The sequence below is a fragment of the Neovison vison genome, chromosome 9 (assembly GCF_020171115.1).
Source record: "Neovison vison isolate M4711 chromosome 9, ASM_NN_V1, whole genome shotgun sequence".
NCBI classification, from domain to species: domain Eukaryota; kingdom Metazoa; phylum Chordata; class Mammalia; order Carnivora; family Mustelidae; genus Neogale; species Neogale vison.
Window position 1 is genome coordinate 3640004 of NC_058099.1, and position 13101 is coordinate 3653104.

At 55.3% G+C, this 13101-nt stretch overlaps 1 protein-coding gene across 5 annotated transcripts in view; it reads left to right on the plus strand.

The window, feature by feature from the left end:
- The first annotated feature begins 7 nt into the window (after positions 1–7).
- The window catches only part of AK8 (adenylate kinase 8), a 137680-nt gene continuing 124586 nt past the window's right edge, over positions 8–13101 (plus strand). For 3 of the 5 annotated variants that reach the window (XR_006386356.1, XM_044264616.1, XM_044264614.1), the window contains exons 1-4: positions 8–123; positions 2411–2495; positions 7327–7376; positions 9906–10019. Coding sequence is in view for 4 of the 5 variants with exons in the window: in XM_044264616.1 (XP_044120551.1) it covers positions 40–123; positions 2411–2495; positions 7327–7376; positions 9906–10019 (333 nt within the window). In the remaining variant the exon portion in view is untranslated. Of the gene's footprint in view, positions 124–894; positions 953–2410; positions 2496–7326; positions 7377–9905; positions 10020–13101 lie in introns of those variants that run through there. The other 2 variants (XM_044264615.1, XM_044264617.1) reach the window with 2 other exon arrangements.

The following is a 13101-nucleotide window of genomic DNA, read 5'->3' on the forward strand; positions in this document are numbered from 1 at the left end:
AGCGACGCGGTCTCCAGGGAGCGGGCCCGGCACGGCGGCATGGACGCGACCACCGCCCCGCACCACATACCCCCGGAAATGCCCCAGTACGGGGAGACGTACCACGTCTTCGAGCTGATGCAGGTGACCGAGGCAGCCCCGTCCCGTCGTGGCACCGGGCGCGGGCCGGGAGCCTCCGTCGCGAGAGCTGGGTGCGCGGCGGCGACCCCGCAGCGGAGGGGCGTCCACTCCTGTGCCGCCGGGCCCCGAGGGATGACTCGGTCGGAGGACGCCCTTGCCCCTAACCTGCGGACCCAGGACGGGGGAAAGGGGCGGGCCACCCGGCCAGGATTGGGTCCGGGCTGCGGGCCGGCCGCTCCATGGCCTTAACAAAGTCCCATTCGCTTCTCCGTTAGGCAGCGGTGCAATGCCAGGTTGCAGGAGCTCTCTTCGGGGGGGCCCCTCCCGCACTGACAGCCCCCAGCCTGTCTGCAGTGGTGGTTTCTGAGCTGCGGAGTGTCCGGGTTCAAGGTGACATCACCGTCCCCGAGATGGCTGCCTCCCGGGACAGCAGCATTTCGCGTGTGGCCCGTCTTCATCAGGGCCAGGAGTTCTGGCCGCTTCCCACCTCTCCTGCTGGGCGTCTGACTCCACTGGGCCCTCTGGCCCTGTGTGCACTTTGGCAAAGCCCCGCTTCTTCTGGTGGCCCTTCGGCACCTCCCTTTGTGAGGGCCAAAGGGAAGCGGGAGCCCAGTTTCCAGAGCATTTGCTCCTCCAGATACAGCCCATCCCCAGAGGGGTTACCCGTGCTCTTTGAGCCTCTGACCCGCACATGTGAGAGCAGAGCTCAGACAGACCATCGCCGTGTCTCCAGCAACCACAGGCTTCCTTTGGGAAGTGTTAACTGGCAGAGGGAGGGAGAGTTCGTTCTCCGCGACCGAGCAGCCCGTCTAAGGAAACGGCCATAGGCAGGGTGAGCGGCTCCCCAGGGGCGCTGCGTCTCCGAGTGCTGGTGGGGTGGAGCAGTCCGCAGGCGCTTCCGCTCCAGGATGTCGAGTCCTTAGTCATCTGTGCGTGCTCCCTCCGTGGGTTTTACACTTTTTATTTTCAAATAATTTCAGACCCATGGGATGTTAGAAAGATAGTACGGAGTTCTGAGGTACCCTTCCCCAGTGCCCCTTGCGAAGACCATGGAGCCTCACTCCTCGGCATTCACAGTTCTACGAGACAGTTCAGCAGGTGGAGTCCTTATCTGGATCTCCTCCGTTTTTACCTGCCCTTCTTACCCTGTTGTGTGCGCACGGTTCTAGGACGTGTTACCACGTGTATCGATTCACATAACCACCACCACAATCCCACTGTCACTCAGTTGTTTCTTGAAATCAACCCACTGAAAAAGAGTTAGCCTGTTTTACTTCCTGCTAAGCAATATCCTTGATATCTGAGGTTCCCTGATACACATTCGATACACAACTGTTTAATAGTGAAATAAAAACACTCCTCTGTGAACCACCTAGCATCATCTCACCCTGTCTTCACAGTGAGAGCTGACTAGATACCTGGGCCAGTTGGACCTTCCAGCAGCTGGGGAAGCCAAGGCTTGGGGAAGGGAAGGGACTGGCTGGTGAGGTGCAGAGGGGAGCTAGGACTTCTCATGTCCCTAAAGGAAGCTTCTTACTGCGCCAGCGTGGATCCTATTACCTACCCAGTTCTATCTGTGCCTCTTGTTCTGGAACCGTGGAAGGTGCTTTTCCTTGGAAATAAATGGCCAGACTATCCCAGAACTGTTTAGAGCCCAGGCTGGTAAATATTCTGTCCCACCCCGGAAGGACACGGGTAGCAGTGGTGGCCGTGCGCCCCGGCAGACATTGGCTTTGGGCACCTACTGTGAGTGTGCCCAGCACTGGGACAAGGGTGAGACAATAACAGGGACACACGGGGGCTGCAGGAGCATGTGACAGGATTTAGCTAGTGAGTGTGATCAGAAAGGTGTGTTTTCATGGAGATTGGAGGACTCGGGGACAAGTGTTCTAAGCTGAGGGAACAGCATTTGCTAAGGCTCTGAGGAGCACATGAACATGGTGCATCACGAGAACTGAGAGAAGGCTAATTGGGGAAGCACAGATGGACAGAGGGGAGAGTACCCTGGGCCCGCCTGTTTGGAGGCTGGGGTGCAGTCCTTCCAGGTGTCTCCCTGGCGATACCCTACGGCCCTTCTGTCATGCCTCTGCTCATGGGGACCCAAGCAGATGGCGGCTGGAACAGGGGCGGGATCCCAAGTTCAAGGCAGGTTTGGTGGATGTGGTGAAGAAATCGGGCCCCATAACCCATATTGGTAGCAACCAGGATTCTGGGCCGCCGGAGCCTGAGCCTGGGGATCTGGATGCCCATGCAGCTGTTAACCACCTGGGTGTCCGCCCTGTGCCCACAGAACATGCTGGAGCAACTCCTGATCCACCAGCCCAAGGACCCCATCCCATTCATGATCAAGCACTTGCAACAGGACAACGATAATGGTGAGCGATTGGGCCTCCTCTCCCTCCCACTCCTCCTGCTGGACAGCTACGAAGCACTCCGTCCTCCCTGTGTCTGAGGGGAGGGCTGGGCAGGGTGGGGAGGAGTTTTGACAACTTGGGGTGGTGGCTGATTAAAAAATGCCTGCATTTCTTTGGGGGGGGGCACAGCTTGAAAATTCTCTTGCCAAGTTATTAAAACGAAAACCTCCAAACGGCCCATGGAATCAATTATTAATGCTTTCTTGGGTCCCATCTGATCTCACCCTTTGGGTTTAAGCTCTGTGATGACTTCACTTGTCAGGTGTAAATTTGGTTTCTGGGCTACCTGGACAGGCAGCACTTGGGTCTTCCTGATGGTCTCATGACTGGTGCCCTTAGGGAGTGCCAGAGCTCCCCCAGATGTCAGTCCAAGTGCTGGTCGGCTGGACCCAAAGCCAGCGCTCAGGACCAGGGAGAAGGTGGGGGCGCTCCATTCCACGGTTGATTTGCCAAGTGGAGGGAGGCTCATTCCCGTCCCGTGTGAGCTGTCGGGGAGAACGGGTGTCTGGGAGCTTTGATGTTTCTTTCATTGGCGCTCTGGCCGCTTTGAAGGAGATACCAGCATACCCGTGAAATTAGCACTTGGCGCAGCTGAGTGGGGCAGAGGCCTGAGATGCCCCGTGGTGGGGTTTGCACACCTGAGATGAGAGAGGACGCTGAGCAGTTTAAAAAACAGCTGCAAAGAAAGGTGAGAGGGAGGAGACCCCCGGCCTGCAGGTGCACTGGGCACAGTTGGTCTTTTCGGCGTGCCTCGCCCCCGATCCTGACCTGTCTCAGGCTTGGCTTTTGAGCATCAGAGGGGCTGCTTGGGGACGAGGGCCATTTCAGCCACCTAAGCAGAGTGGCTCACGGAGAGCACAGCTGTGCCCCTTCCTGAGCCTCTGGTCAGGGAGACTCGAGAATTGGCGTTGGCTGTGAGCCCGTTTGCCCCAGGTGGGTGTGGAGCCAGGAGCACGGAGGGCCGGGAGAACCACCTTCTCAAGCTGTCCACCTGGCCTTCTTGTGTTCCTGGTGGGGTGACTTTGCCCCACAGAGACACCCCTAAGAGGCCTCTGTTCTCTGATGGGCTGTTTATTACCCGGCACGGGAGTGCAAGGTGGCTGCGTTCCTTCCCGGCGGTCCTGCCGCAGACGGCAGTGTCCTGCCTCGTACACCGGCTGTACGGGGTATGGGGCTGCAGGTCGGCGGGGTGCCGGAGGCTCCCGGAGCCTGCCTGCGGGGAGGGGTGGCAGGGGCCGCTTCGTCCTGCTCGTTTGAAACGTTCCGCTTTTGGGTCTGCATACCGGGGCCCCGTGTGCACCAATGCCGAGCCCCAAACCTCAGCAGCCCCCCCGCGGGAAGTTCAGGAGCTGAAATTTGAGGCCAGTTCTCACTGTACCTGCATCGTGCTCCTCTGTGTGCAGATCCAGTCATCGGCCTGCCCGCCTCACCAGCACCTTCTTGTTGTGGACTCGGGGCTGGCCTTACCGCCACCTCTGCCGCCTCCCCTCTGCCTTCACCCCCTTCCGTCGTCCTCAGCACCCCTCCATCATTCACGGTCTGCTTGCCAAGGCCACCTGCCTCGGAGCCTTGATTCCTTGTCCACACTACCCCGTCTTGTTGCTCCTAAGCAGGGCGAGGAACACAGACGCGCCCCGTCCGACTCTGGCCGGGGCCGACCTCCTACTCTCCTCAAGAGGCTGGACGCGGGGTTTTGGGCCTGATACTCTCCCAGGGAGCAGAGGTATTGGATCCCAGGAACCACTGTTTTGGGGGCTTGATTTGTTCCACAGCTTTCCTCTGCCTCTCCCAGGCCTTAGGCTGGCCGCTCTTTTGAATGTTGGAACATCCCCTTTTTGCTCGAGTCCCAACCACTGAAGGAAGAGCAGAGAGGGACACCTGTGGGTCCCCCTGCTTCCCACACCCAGGCTTCTGCCAACAAGGGAAGCAAAACGTGGGGGAATAAGCGGAGGCTGGGCAGAAGAGCTTTCCCGAGTTTTCTTGGAGTGGGGGAAGCCGAGAGCAGTTTAACTCCGCTCTCGTGTGTTCTGGAAGAGGACAGTGGACAAGGGGAGGCCTTCTGACGTCCAGAGAGCATTTCCAGTGCCCTGGGCCGGTGAGTGAGGTGGTCTTGCCTCCTTCCAGCCATGCAGGGGCCTATGTTTACTGGAAGCTGGTGCTCAGCTCTTCTGCTTACTGGGCATGGTGTGGCGTGGGCAGAGGTTCCCGTGGCCGGTGGCTGGTGTAGAGGGAGAGAAGGCTCCAGACTCATCCCGGTGAGCTTGCACAGGAGGCAATGAGGGGAGCCCCCAGCACGGGGCTGGCAGCCCCTTCGCCTCGAGAAAAGCAGATTTAGTACAAAGTGAGCATTTATAGTAGCCCTGGGCAATATTAAAGCAGGTGATGGTGTATATAATGGTATGTTGCGTTTTTTATCAAACGTTTGTCCAAGAAAGCTGTGTATTAGAGCTCCAATACCTAAGGGTTTTCTTGTGAATTTTAAATCATGCTCCTAGTTAAACCTCAAAAGGATCTGTGGATGGAAAGGTTTTTTGATTTCCTTTGAAGTGGTTTGAAGAAGTTGATTACTCCTGGCAGTCAAGCAGCCTTTTATGACACTGTTTATAAATAATTACTCATGAGCAGAGCCGGAGTTCCAAGGTGTTAGATTTTAAGAAACTGAAATTAATCACATAAATGTGTGTGAGAAATTAGGTGGGGAGAAAGGCCGTGGATATTCCCCTTTTAAAGCATTTTCATAGATGTGTACAATTTGGGTGCCACTTACTGGAGTCCAGAAGGGGAGGGTTTCCTCAGCAACCCGGGGGCCCCATGACTTTGTGGAGGTGGACGCCTGGCTTGGGAGTCAACTCATTCCCCAAATGTTCTTGTGCCCCAGCTCATTCCCCTTCTCCTCAGGCTCCGCAGGCCCGGAGTCCCGTTGGGTCTTGCCTGAGCTTTGAGGAGCTCGAGCAGAGACCTGTGGCTTGAGTCCCAGAGAGGCTTCTGGGCCAAGGGCACGGGAGCCAGACCAGTCCCTCTGCCGCTCCCTTCCCGAGGCTCTGGCCGGCAGGATACCGGAAGCTGTGTCCACTGTCTGGGAAAGGCGGGGAGCACCAGCCGAGCCTGCCTTGAAGAGGAATGTGTGTGCAGGGGGTTGCCAAACTAGAGTGTGGCAACGTTAGTCCGGGAGTCCGGGCTCGAGGAGATGCCCCTGGTGCTGCCATGTCCAGAGCCCTCCTGCCCCCGCATCCCTGATTCACATCACCACCAACAGGAAGGATCTGGGGCTTCTAAGAAGCAAGTTCACACATCATCGGGGCTATGGACCAGGTTTATAAGCGTTTAGAAACGTAGGAAACAACAGTGCTCTAAAGCAATTAGTTGGGGACACATAAAAACCAAAGAAGCAGCGAGAGCCATGACATGTGTCCAGGCTGTCATGTTCTCGAGGAGAGAGAGAGAGCAGTTTCCCGGTCAGGGACGGGCATGGAGGATGGCCGCTCCCTCTGGTTCCCGTCTAACGCAGTTACCCACGCTCCGTCCTGCTTCGCTCGGCAGCGTCCCTCCCGGCGCCGAGCAAGGACGAGGTGCTCCAGGAGCGAGTCAGTGGGTCATCGGAACCTCCATGTTTTCCCTGAAAGCGAGAAGGTGCTGTGAATCTGGACAAAAGCCTGGGCGGGTCATTGATGTGCTGATGATTAAATCATGGCCCAAACTAGCTCCTTCTCTGTGTCCACTTCCGAACTAAAAGGTCATGCATGTCCCTCGTCCCCTGCATACACGAGGTGCCCTTCTGGTGGCCTGGCAGGAATGGGCTCTGCATGTGGCCATCCGAGGCTCAAATGAGTCGGAGTATACACTGGTTCATCGTCTTCTTGGCTCAGGGGTCAGGCCAATAGTGGTGAGGGGACAGGTCTGCTTTCCCAATGTCTGTTCTGTGTTCCTGGCTCCCACATTTAGGGGTGCAGGGGGTGGAGGGGTGGCTCAGTCTGGTGGCACTAGGAGGAATCAGCATGGATTCATCTGTCCAGACACCACGTTCTGATTCCTGTTTGGACCCAAGAACACATGCCTTTCAGTGCTTTTGCAAGGATGCTGGTCTGGTCGTCTCCAGTGGGCCAACACCCACTCAGTTGTCTGGGAGCCGCTTTAGGAATTCTGGGGGGCCAACAACCTTACCGAGCCTCCAGCCTCCCACTGAAGCAAGCCGTTTGCATAGAAATGCCCACATTTGAAAACAAAGACTTTGCCTATCTGGGGTTTTATAAATCTGGCCCATACACTCCAGGCTTTTCCCCATTATTTCCCTCTGTAAAATGATGGGGAATACAATTTGCTAAATAAAAAGGCATAAATATATATGTGTGTATATATATATATATATATATATATACATATATATATATATAAAAGCTTGGAAGGTCGATTTACATAAAATACAGCTTTATTTGAGAGCATGTCCCCAAGACAAAGTCCCTGTTTAAAATGCTTTATGGTGTTTGAAATCCCAGTTGTTCTTGATATTTATTAGTTTGGCAAACAAGTTACCGTGTCCATGTCCCCTTGGAGACAGAAAAATAAACCATCTCAGCGATTACTTTCCTCTCTAAACAGAGAGAGTCCGCTCGAGGGTGTGAGCATCTCGGAGCCCCCGCGTTACAAACGAGCCTGTCGCTGGCAGAAAATGACATCCGGGGGAGGAAGGACATGAATGCCTCCCGAGCACCGCGGCACCCCCCCCCCCGCCCCCCTCCCCCCGAGGTTGCTCTGTCATTGCGGGCGGTGACATTCAAATCTTTCTCTCCCACAGTGCCGAAGATTGTGATATTAGGTCCACCCGCCTCGGGGAAAACAACCATAGTAAGTGAATCATATCAAGTGTCGTAATGCTGTAATACCTCATTTACCTGCAGGGCTGGAATGAGGCTGCCCCGCAGCGGGTTTTCAACGCCACCAAGCTTTTCTTCCTCCTTCCCCTCTCCTGCTTCTTAACTTACTTTCTTATCACGAGAGGCGGCATGGCGCTGGCAGAAACCCTGGAAAGCACAGGACACAGCGGTATCGCCCCCCGCTCCCCGGCCAGCCAGGGAGGAGCCCTGTCTCAGCCGCTGGGATGCGTCCTCCAGGGCGTTCCCAGGCCGCCGACACCGTCCTACACATCCTTAGTTTTACATCCTTCGAACACATTTCTTCTAGAAGTGGACCAGAGTCGAGAGACTTTTGACACGGACTTTTGAGAGTCACTCTTAATGTTTTAATTATGAAAGTTCAGTCCAAAAGGCATGGAAACTGCACCATAGACACTCAGACCCCCGAATCCCAGATTTTACAGAATTTCTCATTTGGCCACATGTGCTTTGAGGATTCTCTCTCTCGACTTTAAAGGTGCAGCAAATACCTCCTCCCACCCCACCCGACCCTTCCTTGTCTTTCCTTGGAGACAGCCCCGGTCCTGATGGGTCCGCCTCCTCCTGCCTGCAGTTTCGATCTTAAACCCCGTGTCAGTACTTGGGACAGTGGCCGCCATCTGAGATGGAACTCTGTCTTCTATTCTTTATTTTTTTTAAAGATTTTATTTATCTATTTGACACAGAGATAGAGAGAGAGGGAGCAGGGGGAATGGGAGAGGGAGAGGCAGGCTTCCCTTTGAGCAGGGAGCCCGATGCAGGACTTGATCCCAGGACCCTGAGATTATGACCTGAGCTGAAGGCAGAGGCTTAAGAACTGAGCCACCCAGGCGCCCCGAACTCTGTCTTAAAAGCCTGGCTAGTGGACTAGGCGAACTGGTCCTTGCTGAGCTGACACTTTCTTTTCCTGGAGGAGGAACTCGAATGGCTGAGCCTCACCCAAGCCCGTGTCTGCTAAGCTCTGGCATCATTTCTATCCTAGTGTCTGTCTGTCTCTCTGTCTGCCCATATGCCCATCCCTCTAGCCTTCTGCTTGTTGGTCTATCTGTGGTTTTCCTACTGTGCCCCTCAGGATCAGGCTGCCAGGTTTCACTCCTATCTGCTGCTTCACTGCTAGAAAACTGCTCCCAAGCCTGACAATTGCAAGCAATAGCAGGTGCTTTGGGAGAAGCCGCTTCCAGACTCCTCTCCAGACCTGCCTGATCAGAATCTCCCGGGAAAGGCACCCCTGCCCCCAGAGCCTGGAGAAGCCGCTGCCGGGCTGGTGGCCTCTACACTAGACGGGCAGGCTCCCAAGCCATGTTAAGGCTGAGACAGGTCCCTCAGGGTGAGGGGTCTTCTTTGGCAAAGGGCCTTTGTCTTTGAGACATTCAGCACTTTGGACCCACCATGCTCACCCCGTTCTGACCTCTGGCGAATTTGCTGGGTAGAATTCCGCAGACGCAGACGGCTTTGCTCATCAACGCCCAACTTGGCTGGGGCAACCCACTTCGCCTCCTGGTGAAGTCAGGGCCCACAGCACGTGGCTGGTGTTTGAGCTACAAGCCTTTTGGTGAATTCGCTGTTCCTGCCTCTGACCGCTACCTGGGGACACACAGACTCTAATTTTGCAGGAAGATGACACACGGTAAAATCCAGACAGAGCCCTAAAAGGCTTTCATCACTGACATCTCCCAGTACAAGCAACAGAGAGAATTAAGGTTCAACTTGCCCTGGGGGACTTCAGGGCCTTCTGACTCATCCTGATGCTGAAATGGTCATCAGTATAATCTTGGCATTGAGAACATTTTATTGCATTCTTACTCCGGGAAAGGCATTTATCCATATAGAGTATATATAGCCATCAATGGACGAAACACTCATTTGGCTAGACTAGGTCATGTCCCGATCTAAGGAACAATGAGTGAGTATGATCGTGACCCATATTTAGGTCCTGTCCCTGCATTTCCTGTTGTAAACTTTCTGAAGCCCACAGAACTGGGACAGGGATGCCAAGGGGGAGCTACAGGCATGGCCCGTCCTTAGGTTTTCTAGGGATCACTGGCTGCTGGGAGAACAGAGAGCATTGAAGCGGCATTCTTGGGCTGGGAGGGACCGTATGGGCTTGTTGCCCTTGGTGGCCTCCTTCCCGCCAGAAATCATTATGCTTCCGGCCGTTTCTAGTAGAACGTGAAAGGACCTGGGCATTTTTTTTTTAATAAATATTTTATTTATTTATTTGACAGAGAGAGATCACAGGTAAGTAGAGAGGCTGGCAGAGAGAGAGAGAGAGAGAGAGAGAGAGAGAGAGAAGCAGGCTCCCTGCTGAGCGGAGAGCCCGATGTGGGACTCGATCCCAGGACCCTGAGATCATGACCTGAGCCGAAGGCAGTGGCTTAACCCACTGAGCCACCCAGGCACCCGGACCTGGGCATTTGAATGGAGTCCCCCCCCCCCAATTCCAGCTTTCATGACAATGTCCTTGTCTTCTTCCTTTCTTTAGGCGATGTGGCTTTGCAAACACCTGAGCACCAATCTTCTCACGATGGAAAACCTGATCGCCAGAGAATTTTCCTCACTGGCTGCAACTGCCAGGAAGCATTATCAGAACACGAAGGTAGGACTGGCCCCGGGGGCCCGGGTGGGGGCGGTGGCAGGCAGGAAGGGGAGATGGGGTGACAGCTCCCACAGCTCCCCCCCCCCGCTATAGTTTCTGTTTCCTTGTGGATGAAGTGAGGGAGATGCTGGGCAAAATGAGGTAGAGGCGTGGTGTGATGGCGGGCGGAGACGGTTCTCAAGCAGGGCACATCCTGGTGGGGGTGGAGGCGAGGGCTTAATGGCAGGAAGGGTCACTCCTAGAGTGAGGAGGCCGCTCTGTGCTGACGGAGTGGCCTGCACCCGCTCTTTCCAGGGTCAGCCCCATGGCGCCAAGGCCCAGGGGCAGGGGCTTCGTCCACAGATGATGGAGCGCCCCCATCTGGACGGACGGGCAGGGGGGGGTTAAGGGCAGTCGTCCAGCGGTCTCCGCCCTGGGAGGACCAGCACGCTGTACCTCCGGGTTTCCTCCTGCGGGCCCTGGTGCTATGGGGCGCTCTGTGGCACCAGGGCCGCCCTCCCCGTCCTCTGTCTGTCTGGCTCACACACAGCTGTGGGAGGCATCCCGGGGCACTCGGGGTTCTCTTCCTAAAATCTCACCAACCGCATATTTGAACCCTTTTATTCTGAATAGAAAGTACAGAACTTGGTTATGTTGTTTCCTTCCATACAAATAGGAACTTTGAAATGTTTCTTCAAAATCCCCTCTGGACTATGGGCAGATCTCTTAGGCCTTTTGAGCGGCCATCACAAAGCACCACAGCCCGGGTGGCTTGGCAGCAAGGGATTGATTTGTCCCAGTTCTGGGGCCTGGGGGTCCGAGGTCATGCTGCCAGCAGAGGCCGTGTCCCAAGAGGGCTGTCTTCTCCCTGTGTCCTCACACGGTGCTGAGGGCAAAGGAGCTCCCCGGGTTGTCTTGTTTCAGGGCGGTAATCCCATTCACGGGGGCCCCACTCTTATGACCGAATCACCTCCCCAAGTCCCCCCAGCCCAACACCGTCACCTCAAGGCCCCCTACTCCCTCGCTCTGGCTTGTGGGAATCGGTGTGCTTATGGGGGGGGCGGTGGACACCCGCATTTGGGGGTAGAAACATGGTTGTAGAAAGAAAGCGGTTCTCATTTTCAGAGAGCTTTTCAGGGGAGGGGAGGTAAGTTTATTTCTGGGATAAAGATGCTTTTATCTGGTTTATCAAATTCAACAGTGGAGAGGATTTTAAAGAAATTCCTCCTGGGTTTCATTGCGCTAATTATCGGCATATTTCAGACCACATCGACGTGCTTTCAGGGGTGTCTGGTTGGGGTTCCGTGGTTCAGAAGCACAGGGGAGGGAAGATGAAACACAAGGCCATCAGGACCGATCAAGGAGTAAAAAATCCTGAAGGGCCAGCACCGTGTGCGTCGGGCAGTTGCGCGTGGCCCGGCCGCAGGTGGCCGTCGCCAGGCATGGCCTCTTCTTAAGGGTCGTCTTTAAGTCACCTGTGGATCTGGAGCTTTTCACAGCTCTCTTTGTAAGTAGCGAAAATACCTTCAAATCCTTCCTCTTCTGTTCATCTCGGTTCTGCCCTCCTACTCGGAATTCTTACGCGTTGCTGGTGTTAACCAAGATCTCCTCATTTTAGGCATCTCCAGATAGTTCCCTGTCTGGAAATACTTCTGCATCCCCTCCTGTGTGCTGTGTGCTCTCCTGCAGTGCCTCCAGAGACCCAAAGATTAACTCCTCCTCCTGGCCCCGGGAATCCCAGGGGAGGAGGGGGGTGCCCAGGCTAAGCGGCATGGAAGCCTTGCGCTGTCGCTGTCTGTGGCTTGGCTGACTGCGTCGCGCCTCCGCCCCCCCACCCCCCAACGAGCGTTCTCCGACCAGTGACTGACTTGTAGGCATGGGCTCTCGGCTGAGAGAGCAGATGGGCTCCGTGGGGCCTTAGCCACAGTCATGCTAGGAAAAGCCTTCTTAGCCTAACTGCAGGGTTCACAGGAAGAGCCCAGAATTAGGCAAAGGGCCACCAAACCATGCAGGCCGGGAGGGATTGGACCAGCTTTTTTTGTTTTTAACTGTTTATTTTAAAATATTATGGCGTGACTCAGAGGCAGTGAGAAAGGCCTTAGAACCCTCACGGGCTCATCGCCGGCTTCAAGCAGCCTGGGCTCCCAGCCATCTCGTTCCCCATGCTGCCCCACACCCCCTGCCCCCGGGTCGTGAGAGCAAACCCAAACGGCATTGCATTTCATCCGGAGTGGTTTCAGTCTCTATCTGCTGGGACACTCAGAGCACATGTGAAAATGGAGCCCTGGGGCACCCGGGTGGCTCAGTCAGTTAAGCATCTGCCTTCGGCTCAGGTCATGATCCCAAGGGTCCTGGGTCGTGTTGGGTTCCCTGCTCAGTGGAAGCCTGCTTCTCCCTCTCCCTCTGTCTGCCGCTCCCCCTGCTTGTGTGTTCACTCTCTCTCTCCCTCTGTCAAATAAATAAATAAAATCTTAAAAAAAAAAAAAAGAAAGAAAGAAAAGAAAAGAAAAGGAAGAAAGCAAACTCACCAGTCTTTCTTTAGTATCCGGTCAGGGTTCGGCTCTCCCTGAGCAGACAGCTTTCTCGAGGTCCTCCAACCCCTCGTGCCCTCTGCCCGGCCCCAGGGCACTCTGGGTGCGCACACGTCCCTTGGCAGGTGCTTTCTCGGCTCCTCTCCGCCTCGACCAAGGCCACCTTTGCTCTCAGCTTATCCTGTTTTGTCACGTCCTTTTCCCTCAGCTGCCCGCTTTGGCCCATTCCCTAAGCCTGCCCTCACTGGCTGTCACAAATGGGGGTGGGCTGGGGAGCAAGAGGGCGGTCCGAAGGAGCCCAGGGCACAAAAGTGAAGGAGGCACCAGCGGGTGCTGACCCTGTGCTTGTCCGAGCCTGAGAGTCAGCGTCTCCTTGGACTCTGGCCAGGGCTTCTGGAAGCCTAATCCGCCCAGGACCCAGTGGAGTTTAGGAAAACTGAGTCCTTTGGGTTTCTAATGACGCAGGACGTGGTAGGAAGAAGAGGGTTATTTCTCTGCCACAGAAGCTGGGTGTGGTTGCTCTGGGATTTTTTTTTTTTTTTAAAGATTTTATTTATTTACTTGACAGAGAC